At 47.9% G+C, this 18,737-nt stretch overlaps 1 protein-coding gene across 5 annotated transcripts in view; it reads left to right on the top strand.

Moving 5' to 3' along the window:
* Window positions 1-18,737, top strand: part of ATP2B4 (ATPase plasma membrane Ca2+ transporting 4) — an 803,527-nt gene that overhangs the window by 628,516 nt on the left and 156,274 nt on the right. For all 5 annotated transcript variants that reach the window (XM_069633088.1, XM_069633085.1, XM_069633084.1 and 2 more), the window contains 6 exons: window positions 4,252-4,413; window positions 7,333-7,547; window positions 8,620-8,862; window positions 8,989-9,230; window positions 11,267-11,501; window positions 11,758-11,937. In XM_069633088.1, the coding sequence (XP_069489189.1) occupies window positions 4,252-4,413; window positions 7,333-7,547; window positions 8,620-8,862; window positions 8,989-9,230; window positions 11,267-11,501; window positions 11,758-11,937 (1,277 nt within the window). The remainder of the gene's footprint in view (window positions 1-4,251; window positions 4,414-7,332; window positions 7,548-8,619; window positions 8,863-8,988; window positions 9,231-11,266; window positions 11,502-11,757; window positions 11,938-18,737) is intronic.

Raw genomic sequence — 18,737 nt, 5'->3', positions numbered from 1 at the left:
ATGGCAGTACGCGGTCGCTGACCTCCAGTAGTCTTTGTTATAGCAATGCTGATCGTCACTGTGAGACACACCCCCACAGCCGTCGTGGAGCGCCTGAATTGTTACACCCTCTTCCTCTCATGGCCTTGTGTCAGCGTGAGCCTTCCTCCTGCTCTGATGTGTGTTCCTCACCGTGCGTTGTTCTTCCCAGGCTGTGCCCAGGGGTCCATCCTCCGTGCCCTCACTGTGCTCTCTGTCTCTCTTGCTCACTCATTACGTTTCTCTCCACAGCATCCTTTTCTATTTCCAGTCTGGCATCTTATTTCATTTCCTTTTAATTTCCTTGTCCTGTCTCAGTCTGACACTGTTGATCAAATATTTACAACCAAATGGAAGCAAAGTGTCTTCAAGCTCGTTATGGTTTACTTATGATTTTAAACATTTATTTTGTTCTGTATATTTTGTGGGGTTCCAAATGTTCCCTCTCTCTGAAAGGCTAGTTCTGGAGGAGCTTTAGTGAGCCGTAGCCATTAAAAGCTACAAATGGATGGTGGTAAGAACAGAAGGTGAGGAATCTTCGTGGTTGAGTTAATAATTGATACCTTTTGGGGTAAAGGTAAGGGTGGTTTTTGGTATCGGCATGGAAAGTTTGGTGTAGTTGATGTACACTCAATATAAAGTGAAGAGTTGAGTTGGTTGGTTGGTTGGTGGGGCTGGTTGGCTCTGTTATGCTCAATGGGTGTTAGAGGCTTCTGCTGAACCTGCAAGCCTGGCATGTTTTAAGCTTGACCTCACGGCTTCTAAAAATGGCATCCCTGTGTTACGATAACGGTATGGGTTAGATTTGTGAAATTGTGGTGTTGAGTTCAGTGTTCAACTATGCTTACATTGAATGTTGTTTGATCCCTTGGGTACCCAGACTTTTACTGCTGACATTAGGTGCTCCTGCAGGGTACAATCCTAGTAATGGAAACCACATGGGTCAGGCTTCCGTTCAAATTGAATATTGTAATTGGGCACCAAGACAAAATATCAATGCAATGGCTTAACGTGCAAGTTCAGATGCTCTTATTCCTTGTGCTCCATCATGGCATGTGGGCATCCTATATATTTCCAGCTAGCGGTTAAGGGATGACCTTTTACTGAAGTTTGTAAACCGTGTTCAGCAGCATTTAGGAAATGAGGCCAAGGTACCATGCATGTGCTTTCCTCTTGTGTATTCCTCCTCCACCCTGGTTCACCTAACCATCAGTCGAAGCTGAGCCGAGTACCGAGAGTGAGCAGCCCTCGGGGAAATAGTCAAGACTGTGTGCAGTGGGAAGCCAATGGATTTAGGCGCTTGAGGTCTCTTCTGCTCCTTTCATAGTCCACCTATTGGGTCTAGCAAGAATGAAAGGCTTTTATTACCCAGTGTGTAGAGGTCAGAGAGCAGTCTCGGCTGTCCCTGAGTCAGCAGAGTCTTCTCCAGGACTGGTGTTGTGCTTGTCATCCTTGTAAACTTTGAAGCAACTTTACATATTTCTTTACTCGTACCATTCCCTAGAAAAGCTGCAGATGGTGTATCATTGTTGGAATTATCATGAACACCCCAGCTAGGTGGGCCATTGAGCAGTGGAAGAGGCAAGAAAGAAGACGGCTATTGAGGGAGAAAGGTTTATCTGACGAAGACTTAATCACTGCAAGATCGAGCCTCATACAACCTCCAAGATCCTCTTCTATCTAGATTACATAATGCCAAACATTTGGCATAAATTCTCGGAAGGATGATAATCCGAATTTACCCTGTTGAAGTGGAAAAATGAACTTTGAAAGGAAGGTTGTGCGTGGAAGGGGATCCTGTCTGGGGTTCAGAATCCGCAGGACCTTCGGGTGCACAGACGCTTTTGTCAATAGTAACAACCACTAGGACACCTTTTCTGGAGGCAAATATTAAATGCACAAGATGCAGTGACCTGGAGAAATTCAGAGATCATGTTAAGCATATTTCTGCTCACTTAGTGGCACTCTTACTGAATCAACAAGAGTTCATCCAACCAGTGCATTATTAGGATCTCGTGCAAAAATGTAAATGACTCTTCAAAAGGGAGCCTACAATTTCTTTTAGGAAACTACTTGAATGCTTGTTTTTGCTTAATGACCTTCAAACGATACATCACTGATGTAGCAATGAAGAGCATTAATGCCCCTCTCTAGGGGCCAATAACATTGATGAGCCGGTTGCCATTCTATGTAGGACTGGCCGGTTTCTCTCCTCGTGGGGTTTCGAGGATATAGATGAAAGGGTGATTGAAAGACAAAAGAGTAGAGAAGATTTGCGCAATGGTTGCTTCTTGTGAGACTTCTGGCGATGTCTCGGAGAAGGATAATAGTTCTGCGACAGTCACTTGGAAAAGCTTTGAGCTGTTGCCATTGACCTTGGTCTGGGTTTGTGGGGGTTTGAAAGCAGGCACACAGGCACTTTACGGATCCCTGGAAGGGGTAGAGTAGATAACTGCAAGATGGCCAACTCCATCCAGCAGCTGTGGCAAGAAGTTGCACCACAGAAAGCTGCTGCAGGTTAACTGGGTAAGTGCCCGTAGGGGGTTTACATTAGTTGTCTTAGTGACTCCTTATTATTCACGCTCTTAAAATTGGCTGTGGCAAATGGTGTTTTGACTTCTGGGGTGATGCTATAATTCCATTGCCAGCAAACACAATATGGGGCTGCGTAACCCATCATTGTTAAACTCAAGCTAGCCTCAGTGTGATCCTCTGACTGAACACATCTTAGGAACTTCACCCAAGTTAATGTGTATGAACTTGTCTTGCTGGGGCCAGTGGCAGACATTCACATGGAACCACAAACCACAATTGTACTTCCCTCATTCTGACAGAAAGACATAAGCTATGTAATCCAAGACCCTCATGATTGTGCAAGGATAGGACGCTCTTCTTGCTGGCAAATAGCCTCGCTGGAAAGGGAAATGATTAACCAAAGCAAACTGGAAGAATGAGACCCTTTAAGGAACGTTGGAAAGATGTGGTTTGCTGAATAAAGAAAAGCAGCTTGTGGAAAGCTTTCAGAACCATATGAAATCTGGGTGCAACCTGCTAGTCATGTGGAACCCTGATCAGCCAGTCACTCTCAGTAAGGTGTACGCACCATCCCATGGGCATACACAGTCCTGATCCGCCAGTCACCCACAGTATCGGGTACGCACCATCTGTTAGGCGTATTGGGCCCAATCAGCCAGTCACTCTGGCCAGTCAGTCACTCACTGTAGAATGTATGCACCCTCAGTTCGGTAAATGAGTGCTGATTAGCCAGTTATTCTGACGGTGATGTTCTGATCAGTCACTCAGTCAGAGTAGAATATACAAGCACCTGTTAGGCGTATGGAGCCCTGATCAGCTACTCGTTTGCATGGAACCCTTTACCTACTTCCTGACGATGTAGATGGGGCCCTGAAGAGTCAGTCCCTCTTGTGTGAGAATGTATGTATGCCGCCTTGGGCATTTGAGAGCTTATTCCTTGTTATTCCCATAATGGAATTCATGTACCTCCTTTAGGTTCAGATGGCCTGAGGTTGAGGGTTGGCGGGGCTACATCAGCCCACATTATTAGAGTAAAGCACATGCATCTTCCCCTGCCTTTATTGGTGCTGTTCACAAGCTTCCAGTCTTCACCGTACATTGCTAGGAAGCTATGCGAGCTGGATGATGACGCACACAGTGAGGATAAGCAGGTTCTCCCATCTATTTTTAATCACTGGTTTGGTGGGATTGGGGGACGCATCCATTATGATTCGCAATGCATTTGTTTGCACACAGCTTCGAACATTGTGTTCTGGGCTGCATCTGCCCGCGGGTCCTCTTCCACCACCTCACTCGTTTAGCCTCCCCAACACTAGACTCTTCAGCAAACATTCAGAAATGCTGCCACACCCTATCCTAATTGTTACTGTCCTGTTAGAAGAGGGGGTGGCGGGACCAATATTAAGTGAAGTCTGCCTTCTGCTAATGACTCGCTCGCTTAAAAGCCTAGTCTTGGACTTCCATTCTCTGTGCGTGTCCAGCAAGGACCAGCGTGCTGTCCCGTAGGGTGGGACAAGTGAACGCCCCTATGTTGAGCCAGCCATGGCCTGCAGTACGCACACTTTGCTGCATTACATTTCCAGTACTTGTTGTGTCTTTTTTTGAGTTGTGTTCTTTCTCTTCTCCATCTTGTCGGCTCTCCCTCCCCCTCTCCCCCCATTCCATTGACTTTGTGTTTTGTCCCGGTGGAAACTACAGCCAAAGCCCAGGACGGGGTTCCTCTAGAAATCCAACCACTGAAGAGCGAAGAAGGGGTGGAGAACGAGGAAAAGGAGAAGAAGACAGCAAAGGTACCCAAGCGAGAGAAGTCTGTGCTTCAGGGGAAGCTCACCCGGCTAGCAGTTCAGATTGGGAAAGCAGGTAAGTGCCCCTGGTGTGGGGAGACGTCATGGGCAGCTAGATGGAAAGGATGATTAAGTTGTGAGTTTAATGTTTGGGTGTTTGCTCACTGGCCCTTGTCTCACTGGATATTTTGGTGGCATGCTGGCTCTTCCTGAATTCCCTCCTTCTATTGATGGCAGGTCTGGGAGGAATATTCTGGGCAGGCGCTGGCTTTGCTGTATATGTATGGCTAATGTGGGTGGGGGGAGCACTGAGGGCTCGTGCTAGGAGGCGCTTGGTTATTTCTCCCTTTGCCAGAGACTGGTCAGTGCCCACTTGCTCCTTGTTCTGGATTTCTGCGAGTGCCATACCCAGGGTCAATGTCCAGTGACTGGCCGTGAAATCTTCAGCGTGTGATGGCTGGTCATGGTGTATGCCAGCTGGAGCCAGTAAATAATCCAGAACCGGGCCCTTTACAAATGCTACACAGCAGAACTCCAACCCGTGCAGCTCATGGGACACAACGGCTGCAGCCTCCCCCGTAATTTGGAACCATCAGAGTTTGTTGTGAGTGTGGTGTGCAAGGGTGCAGAAGTAAAGTTTGGACACAGAGGTGACATGTTTTGGATCATAAACCTTTATTCAACTTAAAGAGAGTTGGTAAAATGCCTTTTTGTGCATAAAGCCAAGAGGGGTTTCAATAGTCAGTCACTGTCATGTCCAAAAACCCCACTACTGACCCAAACACCCTTAACCTGAATCTAATGTGCAAGTCTATGACCTCAACTGAGGAGAAAGTGTAAAAGGTCCCAAAATCTCTGGTGCTTTTATGATATAAGCAATTGTTTTCTCCTGTTGTAAAATCCAGGGAATGGCTCCTGTCACCTGGATTCCGCCGTCTTCCACTTAACTAACGAGGAGGTCATCTCCTTATTATGTGGTTTTCCTGATAGGTCACAACAGCAGAAACAAAAGTTCCATATGCCAGGCAAAGTATTTCCCTGGTCCTCACTTCTTTTAGACTTCCCGATGTCCATAACAATATTCTGCTAGCCAAAGGATTTGCCTTCCTTTCCCTGTGCCCCTTTTAAGCCTTCACAATAATGTACCACAAAACTCTTTATCTTGCTGGGTCCCACACCCTGTATTCTCTGAGATGAAGTTCAACCTAGCCTTTGGCTCTCATAAGTGTGTGTCTCCCAGACTCGTCATGCAGTAGTGTGCAAGCTTGGTTTACTCTCCTGCCAAGGATATACATCCTCCCTCTTTTTCTCCTATGCTCTCAGGGTCCCAGATCCTTTTATCCTCTGGCTCTCATATGGGTGAGGGTCCCAGGCTCGCAGTATCCTCCCAGGATCGGCCCAGGATCGGCTCTATGTACTAGCTCGCCAGGCTTCCCAGGACCTCTAGTCCCCCTCTGCCTGCCCGCGTCTTTGCTTGGTTTGCGTATTCTGGGCAGCGGAACGTCTGCGCCATGCTCCGGCAGTTTCGCTTCATCAGTCTCAGCTTTATCGGTGCTCTTCGCTTCTCCCAGAGCACCTTTTCTTCAGCTGGCGGCTCCCGAGATACTGGAACGCCAAGAGGGTTGTTTGAACTACGACACACGTAGCCCTTACATACTGGACTACGCTTGGTCCTTCGCTGTGCACAGCTCTCCCTTCTTGCACCTGGTGCTACTGCTTTGCTGGCAATTCCTATCAGGAAGGGATCTCCCTCACCTGGTTTCCCTCATCTATTTTGAATGAGTTTGACCCAATCCGGCTCAGCGGGCGACAAGAGCGCTAAGCACAGTTCTCGGGATCAATCTTCACGCTTCTAGTCATCATCTTCGTCCCAGTACTGGTATTACCAATAAATGGAAGGCCAGTTGGATTCTCTTGTGTTAGTTATTTTCTTAGAATAAGGTTGGCTTGTTATATAACGGAAGATATTAGCACTGTCTGTAACAAAGAAAAGAGTGTTTGGCTTTGGCAAAGAGTGAAGGTGGTGACAAAGCGGAAATATACTGCGTCCTGAGAATGGTCGTCCCTAATCCCATAAGGGGCTTCCTCTCCTATGTGATACTCCCCCGGTGCACCACCCCCAGGCGGGACGATTGTACTGTGGATGCATCTCACTGGCCTCATGGGAAAGGTCTCCCCCTATGGGAGAAGGAACATCATCTGAGGATTCGTCACCAGTGTGCGCAGAAACGATGCAGCATGTATTCCTAAATTGCTAAGTAAATAACGGGACTCTCTTTTCCATCTGTAAGGTACCGTTCAAGTGCTGAGATCTGGATCTGGCACTTAGTCAGAATGTTTTTGGAAGTTGAGAAATAGCACAACCAGACAGGTGTAGATGGGAGGCGTAGCCACAATACACATCGCAATGGCTCAGGTTGTATTTAAGTAAATTGACAACAAGCCTATTGACGCAATCTGCTACAGCTTGATGGGCCTGGAAATACTTATAGACCATGATGAGTGTTGAGGGCTCTGCTGGGTGTTTTAAGCTCCCACACCCAGTCTATCCCAGCGGTTTCAAAATGCTTACTTGGCCTCAAGTCAAGATCATGGCATTTTGGAGGAGTGGTTTAAGTGGCCATATCTTCCTGCTAATGCTGGACAATGTTGAGGCTGATCATTCTCTGCATGCAGCAAGATGCCGCTTGCACAGACAGTATTCTGAACAGTGAGTGACATCTACAGGTTACTTAAGGTGCCCCAGCATCCTTCGACCGTCACTGCCTATTGCTGACCCCTCCTATCCCCCAACCCCCCAAATAAACCTATTGGAGTGACTATATTTTCCCACCCCCATCAAGGACATTTTAGTTTAAAATTTGTCTAGCTGTTTGAGAGATGCATTCATAACACATGAGTGATTGGCTGAATACTGGTGTGCGGAAGGTGGTGTGTGGTGGGGTGGGGGCACCTGCGTGCAAGGCTTAACCTCCTGTCATTTCTCCCTTCCTAGGTCTCATCATGTCTGCAATCACAGTCATCATCCTGGTCCTATACTTTGTGATTGACACTTTTGGGGTGCAAGGGAAGCCATGGCTTGCGGAGTGCACTCCTATTTACATTCAGTACTTCGTAAAGTTCTTCATAATCGGCGTGACTGTACTGGTGGTGGCAGTACCTGAGGGCCTTCCCTTGGCGGTCACCATTTCCCTAGCATACTCTGTAAAGGTGAGCAGGGCATGCCTTCTTGGTGATGATCGAGTGGAGAAGGGTGGTGGGCCTTGCTTCCCAGGTCATTGCTTCTTTTTATATGGTGCTGTACTTCAAAATGAAAATTGTTATCACTGTCTGAGGCAAAAATGACTATGGTATTAGCAAGCAAAGGTTAGGAGTATGTGTGCAGGAACAACACACCCAAGAATGTGGATGAAGTAAGGAGCAGCGTTGCTGTCGATGGTTCCCACAGCTGAGTTATCTGTGATGAACAACTTCCCTGCAGAATTCTGTTAATATTGAGCCCCCACTGCAGAAGTGCCAGCTCCTTGTAGAATAGTATTCCCCTGGGCATCAGCTGCAGATGCCACCTTAGAAGCACAGCCGCCTCGAGGCAACCTTATCAGAAGACCTCTCCAAATGTACTCAAGAATGTCCCATCTAATGTCCCCTTTATCGAGTTTGTGCTAAGCCCAACCTCTAACCCCACCACTGAGCACCAACAAGAATCACAGCAGTAGGCACTCCGTTTTTCACCGGGGCAGTACAGTGTTCTGGATGATTACCAACCCAGCGAGGCTGCAGCATCAATCGATTCTTTTGGCATCCATGTCCGGTCAAAGCTTACTTAGAAGTAGTAGAGCAGCACCCACAGTGACCATAACAGCAGATGACCATTTAGAAGACATGTCACTACAGACCCAGTAGAAACCCCTACCATTCCTCTGTCCCCCCCCTACACACCACTGCACAAGAATTATCATAATATTGACCGACTCCGAACCATTGGTGGAGGACCATGTTCTTGATGGAGACCACCAGTAACATTGACACCCCCCAAATGCACCCAGCCAAATTTAGATTACTTAGACAAGCAGCTTCTGCGTCCCGGGCACTATGCACTATGTTACGAGCAGCACCCACAGGAGGCATCTTGCTAGTAAGAGACCCCCTTGTGCCATTTATTGGACCCCAGTAGAAAAAGCCTGTTTCTTTGTGTGTGACCATGTGACTGACAGAACAGCAGTTGAAGACAATCCTTGCAAGACTTCTGGACTCTGTAACCATGCCATGATTTTCTCTTTAGAAAATGATGAAAGACAATAACCTGGTGCGACATCTTGATGCCTGTGAGACCATGGGCAATGCCACTGCCATCTGCTCTGACAAGACCGGAACACTAACCATGAACCGAATGACAGTGGTCCAGGCTTACGTAGGGGGCACCCACTACCGCCAGATCCCAGAGCCGGAAACCCTGCTTCCCAAGGTCATGGAGCTTATCGTTAATGGAATCTCCATTAACTCAGCCTACACATCTAAGATTCTGGTGAGCATGTCCTATACTCTGGGTACATTAATGGATGTGTGGGGCAGCTTGACTGCATTGTGATATGACCTGTCTCTGAAACGTTCCTTTTATTTCCTTTCTTTTGTCTTATTGTTGAAACTTTAGCCCCCGGAGAAGGAAGGTGGACTCCCACGCCAAGTGGGAAACAAGACCGAGTGCTCACTGCTAGGGTTTGTTTTGGACTTAAAACAGGATTACCAGGCCGTGCGCAATGAGGTACCTGAGGAAAAGCTCTTCAAAGTGTACACCTTTAACTCTGCGCGCAAGTCCATGAGCACCGTGCTGAAGAATCTTGATGGCAGCTTCCGCATGTACAGCAAAGGAGCTTCCGAAATCATCCTGCGCAAGTAACTAACCTACTCACCTTTCCTGCCATACATTCAGAGGCTCTGTGACTCCTGGCAGACCCCAGTGGGGTGGGGCAAAGCTTATTCAGTCTGTATCTGGCAGGTTCTCCTGTGGGGAGTATCCAAGCCTGCAGTTCTGCTTTAGTTCAGCCTGTTTTCAGGGTGTCCTACACTGCACTGTCTGCATTTCTCCCTCACATTCCGTTGGGTGCCTTTTTGTTTTGTAGTCTCCATTTCTTTTCTGTTCAGCAACTTCTAGCTCAGTTTTATTTTAGCAAGCCATTGTTGCAGTTTTAGATCAAGTGATTATAGTTCTGCTTTAATGTTTTTCCTGTTAGTTGTGTTCTACTTTCACAACCTATGATGCAGTTCTTGTTTTTGAGAGAGGGACTCTCCCTTCTTGACACTGTTAAACATCCCTGACCTTATTGGGACCTATGACTTGAGACTGGCACCACTTCCTATTTCTTACCCATACTAATCCATGCCCAAGCAGAAAGAAGATATTCAGACACACAGGTATTTTTTCTGAACATACTCTTGGAAAAACTAAAAGCTCTAACGAAAGGGAAAGCAAGCAGCTTGATGAAAATGGAGTAAGTCAGAAACTATGAATTGCGGTTTCTGGCAGTGTACTGCCATGCATTTATCCCCTTGGCTTCCTCCCTGCCCCTCTACCCCCCTTAACCTCCTCCCAGCCAGACTACTCTGTCTTGTACAAAATGGTCTGTGTATCCGCACTGCAAACACAGACAATGAAAACAGACTCCAATTCTAAGAAATCTGCCAGACACAGCAAAATGGGAAAGAGATAGACGCGTACAGGGCAAAGACACTCCCAACTGTCTACGCAGACGGCGACAAATCCCCTGTGGCGGCAGTATTATTAGAGGTAGAAGAGATGCTCCCGTTACCGTCACTGGGAGGAAATGGCTAGGCAAATGCTTGAGCATGGCTGTTTTAATTGGATAGATGAGATTTACAGACCTGCAGACAGATGCATGCTTCAAGGATTAATCTCTAGCTATGCCGAGGATGTCTAGACACTTGACTGTCATTGCTTCTAGCTTTACTTCTGACAGCCTTTCCCTAATGCAAGCTTGGCTATCTTTCCTCGGCATCGAAGAGCATTTGAACCTTGTGTATAATGGAAGACAGTTGGCAGTGTGGTTTCTGTGGGGGACCTCTGTGGCAGTATTCACTTATTTGAGTTTTGTACGGTGTGTCATTGCAGATAAAGCCACTGCAAGTATGGGGGATAGAAAGGTAGAGAAAGGGGAAGTCAAGGTGACAGTCATAGTTAAGCCATAGTTAAAGCTGCATTGCAGGTCCTAATTGAGAGTGTAAGAGAGGGGGAGGGAATGAGTGGACTGAGACTGGGGAGTCGGAGTCATTCACAACCACGCTTAAAGGACACATTTTAGATCCTCGCTAAGTGCAAGATATAGGAGATGGAAATATTTATCTGAGACTGGGTATGGAAGTTGCAGTACTTTCAGAGCTACACCTGAAGGCCTCCTATTGTATCTGCAAAATTGGTAAGAAAAGTATCTATTAAGTGGTAATAGGGGATACAAAGAGGTGGTAGGTAGGTAGGTTGGAGGTGAGCTGAAATAGGAAAGGTGTCAGATTCACATGAGTGGCCTTCATGAAATGGTCAACTTGTTTAGAGGGCATGCAGAAATCTGGGAGTCGACACCTGAACGGTTAGTGTTGGGATAGAGTGGTCCTTGGTAAGCTCTGGATCGGTACTGAAAAGACTCCACTGGCAGGCCACATCTTGTGTGTACACAAGGAAAGATAGCTATTTTTGTGGTACGGACTTGGTCTGAGATTCCAAAACCGTCCTGAACCTCATGTTGAAAGTTGCTTGAAGAGTGGATATTTGTGAAGGGCAGCGAGAGCCAAGAAAACAGGTTTAGGCCTTTATTTACCTGCCCGTCGGCTGTAGGGCCTCTGTACATTTTATTAATTTGCCCATGTACGCTTTCTTCCCGGAAATTTGGTACACCTCCATTCTGCATTTTGTTCCACAGGTGTACAAAAATAATGGACAAGAATGGAGATGTGGGAGTCTTTAAGGTCAAAGATCGGGACGAGATGGTTACCAAGGTGATAGAACCCATGGCATGTGATGGGCTAAGGACCATCTGTTTGGCATTCCGAGACTTCCCTGCTGGATCCGAGCCTGATTGGGAGAGCGAGAACGAGATCCTGACTGACCTTAGCTGTATTGCGGTGGTTGGGATAGAGGACCCTGTACGGCCAGAGGTGCCCCTTCCATTATTTTCCACTTGTTTGTTTTCTCTGTTCCCCTGCTGTCTACGATACTCCAATGTCTTTGTGGTCCGTCTCCACTCCTTCTCCTGCCCCTCCCTCTCCTTACCTTCTATCACCCTCCTCTTCTTTTCACGCTTGATTCCCTTTTGCACTCTCGTCTGTTTTCTCCCTCTTTATCCTAAATCCTCTATAACGCCCAGTGTCATTTTCATTCTCTTTGTGACTGTTTACTGGTCTCTGCCCCCAGGTTCCTGACGCCATTGTGAAGTGCCAGCGTGCTGGCATCACTGTGCGAATGGTGACAGGTGATAACATTAACACTGCACGTGCCATAGCCACTAAGTGCGGCATCCTGCTACCAGGGGAGGACTTCCTGTGTCTCGAGGGCAAAGAGTTCAACCGGCTTATCCGTAATGAAAAGGGAGAGGTGAGAATTTTACATCCTAAGGGCAAAGGTAGTGGGATGGTGATGTACTCCTAATGTCCCCCTAGACTTGCTGTGCTGGGGCCACTTAGAGACAAAGTTCCACAGATTGTGGAAAGATGATATGGGTAGGGATGTGATCCAGTCCTGTGTGGTTGAGCTGACTGCTCTGGGGGTGTTATCGGTTAGTCTGAGTGTGGGTTATGTTTGTGAATTAGCGCCTGATGTGTTCTGATCAACTTTGCTTTCTCAGAGGTGTCCAGTGGGTTTTCCCACATGTCATTTCTAGCATATGCCTTGTGGTGTTTGTGTATCTGTGTTCCAGCTTTTTGTGTCATCTGGCACTTTGGACACATGCATTCCTGGTTGATATAATAAATGTACGGATGGGCTCACCCCTTCTAGGATTGTTTAGGAAGAGTGAACTGGGGAAGATTGTGAAGCAGCCACTGGAAGAGGTAGTGAACTACAGCAAGGCACATAGTTCGCCTGTGTGGTTCTGCCCCACTGAATGCCTGGTCTGCCACTGTGTGATTACACCATTGCCCTACCCCAAATGCGCTTTGTCCCTTTGCACACACCTGTACCCATTGCTCCCTGCAACTTGACTGACTACTGCCATTTTAGAATGTAGTCACCTGATGTCGGTTTTCACAGGTGTGCATGAACTGGAACCCCTGTGTGTGCGCCTCATCTCACCCCCGCGTATATGACTACTGATCCCCTGTGCGTGCAGGTTTACCGCTTCACTCAGTGTGTGTGCGCGCTCCCTCTTCCTCAAATGCTGGTGTACTGGACTCCTATGCACTTCTCAGTGCATGTGATTGAGTGCCCCCTGTGTGTGCGTTTGGGGGCCCTGTATGTTTCCTGTATGTGCGATTGCCACCCCATGTGTGTGTGGCTGCTCCCCACTGTGTTTGTTTTGTACCAGGGGAGGGGGTATGCAGGGGGGGGTATGCATGACTCTCGTTCCTGTATGCACAACTGGACCTTGCCCCCCGCTCTGCCCCTGGTGTACGTGTGCAGCTGTTCCTCCACCCCCTGCCAGGTGTGTAACTGCCATACCCCATGATATAATGTAGAGGGGCAGATGGCGTCATCTCCAGTGCCAGCTCCCTCACCGCTGACATACTGGAAGCAAAGCAGGAAGACTCTGCATGCCACCAGGTATCATCTGAATACCACACCGAAGATGTGAGAGACGTTATACACTCAGGCAACCGTACCGAATGTACTCCCACACTGAAGTGGTGGAATGATGTTGGCATACACCATTAGACGAAAGAGCTGTAAGTGCGAACAGATGAGAGTAAAGTGACCTCATAAAGGGAAGACACGATGACGCACAGAAACGATATAAGAATACTTAAAGAATGAAGGTGTAATCCAAGCAACAAAGTAATCCGGTATAAAGAGGTGAATAAATCATCTATGCCGAGAAGACAAGTAAGATGAAGCTCAACAAATGTATATACGCAGAAACGTAAGGTAGCTGAGTTACATAGAAGCTTGCTGAAGTAGAAACTACAACGTAAGGAAAGCGGCCATGATGAAAACATGGATGTCGGATTGTGTCAAAACTACATCGGAGACAAACCAGGGCTGCAGATCAAAAATGCTGCAGAAATCAGCTTCATGCAAGAAACTAAGAATATCTTTTTCCCCGAGAGGATGACACAGCAAGACATAATTGGAAAGTACAAAGGGAGTTAACCAGGATAAGCTATGAATGAACAGCACCTTTCGAAGGGATTGTGTCCTCCGACGTATTCCTTATCTTTGATAGATCATCTCCCAGCTTGCTGGCCTCGGAATTTTTTTTTCAGTAGAGGGCGCTGCGCGTCGACGTCCCTCGAGCCGATGTCCCTCGACGGCCTCCGTATCGGCGCCGACATCACCATGCGTATAAATAGACTTGCGCAGCGTCCGTTGCTCAGTTCCGTTTTTCCGCACTTTGTAGGGCCTCGGAATATCGTTGCTCAGTTCTTCAGTCAAATATATCATTATTCCTCGTGAATACTGACTCGTACTCGATGGCTTCCTCACCCGAACCGACGACTCCACGGTCTGCTTCAAAAAATGTTGAGACTGTGGAAAGAAAATGTCGTTGACGGATCCTCACAGGATCTGTTTGTGGTGCCTGGGAATCGAGTACCATTGTTCGAAGTGCGTGGACTGCATGTCCATGACGGTGAAAGCCTTGAAGGAGCGTAAGGGGAAGCTCGAGAGAGGTAAGGCAGTTAAAACTTCTTTGAAAGTTTCCTCGGCGGAGTCGAGACATTAGTCTCCTCGCCATCACAAAAGACATTCTCGTTCTAGGTCTCGAAGCAGTTCCCATCACTCTTCGAGATCTAAGCATTCAAAAAAGAGACTTTGAATATTCCCTTCCTCGTCTTCGTCTTCCGTTTCCCCAAAAAAGGTCTCCTGCCCCACAAAACATAGCTCTCAGGCTGAGTGGGAGGAATTCAGGAAAAAGATGCTAAGCGTCTTCGAGAAAGCGGCCTTGACCGCCTCGAAGACTGCTGAGGGTGATACCCTGGGTGAAAGACACGAAAAATCAAAAAGCCGTGAGTCGCAGCACCCGGCGAAAGAAGCCACTCAAGAGCGTCACGAACCCTTGAGTAAAGGCAAAGTTGTGTCTTCGACGCCGTCGTCGAAGATCCCTTTGACGCCTAGATCGGCGTCGACGCCATTATCGAAGGATTCTTCGACGCAAAGGTCAGTTGAGTCGACGCCGTCTTCGACGCCGACATCGACGCCAAGAAAGGATAAACCCACGGCCACCTCACAGCCAGTGGCCATACCCAGAGCCTCGAGCACGAGAATGTCGTCGACAACCTCGAGTAGAATCCCGATACTCTCGAGTTCGAGGCCTCTACCACCTTTCTTAACGCCTTTTTCAATGGCTTTGAAGCCTTTAACGTCCGCGTTGACGACGTCGATGTTTTCTCAGCCAATCATGACGAATTTGGCTTCTTCTGCTCTGGAAATGGGATTTATACCATTTTCAAGACCTGATCACTCCAGGGTCTTATCTTCTATTTATGAAGAAGGGGAGTATTCGGATCAGGAAAGACCTTTTGAGTTGCAGGGATCTACAACTCCTGCACCAGAGGAATTTACCTCTGAGGAAGGTAGGTTGAAAGACCTCCATGAATCCCTTCAGGAAGCAAGTGGGTTGGACACTTCCCCAGAAGTGGAATTTGCCACACCAGACCCAGGGGAACATGCTGAAACCCCTAATAGAACCTTGATGGCAAGGATAATAGAGTTTATGGGATGGTCCACACCCTCACCTGCTTTTCAGCAAGACGACTTCACAGACATCTTGGTCAAAGGTCCACAGGAGGATCCTGTGGTGCCATTTCATGCGGCATTACAAAGGAGAATATTGGCAAACTGGGAAACACCTGAGCTAATCCCGGCGGTTAACAAAAAATGATCAGCTAAATATCGGGTGTCTTCTGCTGACCCTGAATATTTATCCAAACACCCAACTCTGGAGAGTCTGGATGTTCAGGCAGCTACTTCAGCAGGTAGTAAATCGGCTTACCCTACTGTTCCACAGGACAGGGATGATAAGAGATATGACTCTACGGCCAAAAAAGTATTTTCCCCATGTAGCATGGCATTGAACTCCATCAATGCTACTTGTACGCTCGCAAGGTTCTGCCACACACTTTGGGAGTGTGCTTCATCAGCGGCTGACTGGGGAAAGGGAAGCGTTTCTCAACAACATTAAGGATGGTAAGGACGCAATGTGCGAATCCCTTCAGACTGGCATCGATTCTGCTGACAGCATCAGTAGGGCCATGGCGGCAAGTACAACAACCAGGAGATTTGCTTGGTTGCGAAAGTCTGGTTTTGCTCCAGATGTGCAAAGCAGACTCTTGAATATGCCCTTTGACGGCTCTTCTTTGTTTGGTAAGAAGGTGGATGACAGTTTAGAAAAACTCCAAACATCAAAGGCAGCAGCAAAATCCCTAGGAGCTGCAATCCGTCAGACACCATATCGCCCCTCAGGAACCTCTTGGAGAGGTAAGTCCTTTCGCTTCTATTCCGCATTCAGAAGAGGCAGAGGACAGCTGGTTCAAAGGGGTCAGAAAAAATTCACCCGAGGTGGACGGGGTAAAAATACAAAAGCCGCAGCAGCAGCAGGTGCCTCTTTACCCTCGGCATCTGCATCAGCCACCTCCAAACTGCTGTGAGGACTCTCCTCACAAGACACTAGTAGGGGGCAGGTTAACTCAACATCTGAGTCAGATGCTTGGGCATTGGAGACAGTTGCCCAAGGTTACTGCCTGCCCTTTCTACGCATTCCTCAGAGTCATCCACCGGGAACAGCTCTCTGAAAGTTCCAGATCCGCTCCTCTTGCAGGAAATTGTAGACCTTCTAGAAAAAGGTACCATAGAACCGGTACCTGTAGCGGAGAGGAACAAGGGCTGGTACTCGCCCTACTTTCTCATACCGAAGAAAGACGGAGGACTGAGACCTATCTTGGACTTACGAGAATTGAACAAGTTCCCCAGGAAGGACAAGTTCAAGATGGTAACTCTCTCTCAGATCCTTCAGGCCCTCCAGCTCCAGGACTGGCTGGTATCTCTGGACCTCCAGGATGCTTATTTCCATGTGCCAATCCATCTCAAACACAGGAAATACCTGAGGTTCGCAATTGGCGACTCTCATTATCAATTTCGAGTTCTGCCATTTGGGCTGACCTCCGCCCGAGGGTCTTCACCAAGCTAATGTCGGTAGTGGCTGCAAGTCTAAGGAGGGAAGGGATCCACGTCTACCCCTACCTGGACGATTGGCTGATCAGAGCTGTATCTTCGGAACAAGCTCAGATCCAGCTAGATTGTCTGCCACTTCCTTCACAAACTGGGCTTCTCCCTCAATTTAAAGAAGCCACAGATGATACCATCACAGAGACTCCAATTCATTGGAGCGGTCCTGGACACTTCCCTGGGAAAAGCCTCGCCACCAGAGGTGAGGGCTCAAGATATTCTGCAGATGGTCACCAAGTTTCAAAATGCCCAACGTCTCCCAGCCTTCGACTTTTTGAGGTTGCTAGGCCTCATGGCATCCTGCATCTTCCTTGTACCAGAGGCTCGCCTGAGAATGAGATCTCTTCAGTGGGCACTGAGAACTCAGTGGTTGCAATTCTCAGGGAGAATGACAGACCTCCTTCAGGTTCCGGACAAGGTGGCTCGAGACCTTCAGTGGTGGGCCTGCCAGGAAAACATCTTGAAAGGGGAACTGTTTTGGCAACCATGGTCGGAGATAACAGTAGTCACAGATGCCTCACTCACGGGGTGGGGAGCCCATACCAATGACTTGACCATCAGCGGTCGTTGGTCTCCATCGGAGTCCAGACTACATATCACCCTGTTAGAGCTGAGAGCAATCAGACTAGCGCTGAAAGATTTTCTACCATCTGTACAAGGGAAAAATGTCCTGATAATGACGGACAACACAGTGGCCCTGCACTAGCTCAACAAAAGAGGAGGCGTAGGATCACTGCCACTGTGCAGAGAGGCAATGCAGCTCTGGTTTTGGGCAATTCAAGAAGGAATCTCTCTATCGGCAGTTCACCTAGCCGGAGAGAAGAACTTGACGGCGGACGCTCTGAGCAGACAGGGCACAGTCTCCCACGAGTGGGAACCAACTCAGGAAGTCCTTCAGGAGATCTTCGCCCTTTGGGGAACCCCTCAAGTGGATCTGTTTGCCACCAGTACCAACATAAAGTGTGATCTGTTTTGTTCAAGGGATTTTCCCCCGAGAGGAGCTCTAGGGGACGCGTTCGTGAGTTTCCACTCCTGTACGCATTTCCACCAATCCCTGTCATTCCTCAAATGATCAGGAGGTTGAGAAGATTCCGGAGGACCATGATCCTAATTGCCCCAGACTGGGCCAGGAGATCGTGGTACTCGGACCTTCTGGACATGTCCACCTGCCCTCCAATTCGTCTTCCACTCAAGGAGAATCTTCTCTCACAGAAGGGAGGTCAGGTTCTCCATCCAGACATCAGAACCCTCAACCTTCACGCCTGGCTTCTGAAAGGTTGAGATACAAGGATTGGGACCTCCCTGATGACATCATGGAAGTGTTGCTTTCGGCCAGAAGGCCAGCAACAAAGTCTTTATACCGCTGCCGTTGGAACAAATTTTGCAGCTGGTGTAGAGAAGAGACTATCAACCCCTTTTCATGTGGTACACCAACGGTGTTATCCTTTCTACTCTACTTGGCAAATTCAGGCCTTCAAGTTGGCACTATTAAGGGCTATCTCGCAGCGCTATCGTTCTTCAAGCGCACTGCGGAGGAGCCTTCGTATTTCAAATTACCCTTAGTAATACAATTTCTAAAGGGATTAACTAATGTCTACCCTCCAAGACATTTCCAGGTTCCTTTATGGGACTTAAATTTAGTCTTAAAAGGTGGTTTCTGAATTCCACTTCACTCATAAAATTACCTTACCTTCATTCAATCCACCTCCCCATCCGGGGAAAGAGGAAGAAAGGCTACATAGGCTGGCCCAAGGCGGGCTTTAAGCTTTTACATCAGCAGACTTGCTAGGATTAGACAAGCAGACCAACTCTTCGTGGGTTACTCAGGGCACAAGGTTGGACTACCGATAACAAAACAAACCAATTCCAGATGGATTATTTTGGCCATCCTGGAATGTTACAAACTGGCAGAGAAAGAGCCTCCTCAAAATTTTAGGGCTCATTCAACCAGGGGTATAGCAGCCTCCTCGGCCCTCCAAAAAGGGGTTCCGGTTCGAGACATATGTGCGGCTGCCACA

Source organism: Ambystoma mexicanum, chromosome 13 (assembly GCF_040938575.1).
Source record: "Ambystoma mexicanum isolate Mex_15411 chromosome 13, UKY_AmexF1_1, whole genome shotgun sequence".
In the NCBI taxonomy this organism is placed as follows: domain Eukaryota; kingdom Metazoa; phylum Chordata; class Amphibia; order Caudata; family Ambystomatidae; genus Ambystoma; species Ambystoma mexicanum.
This window is presented reverse-complemented; position numbering and strand designations above follow the sequence as displayed.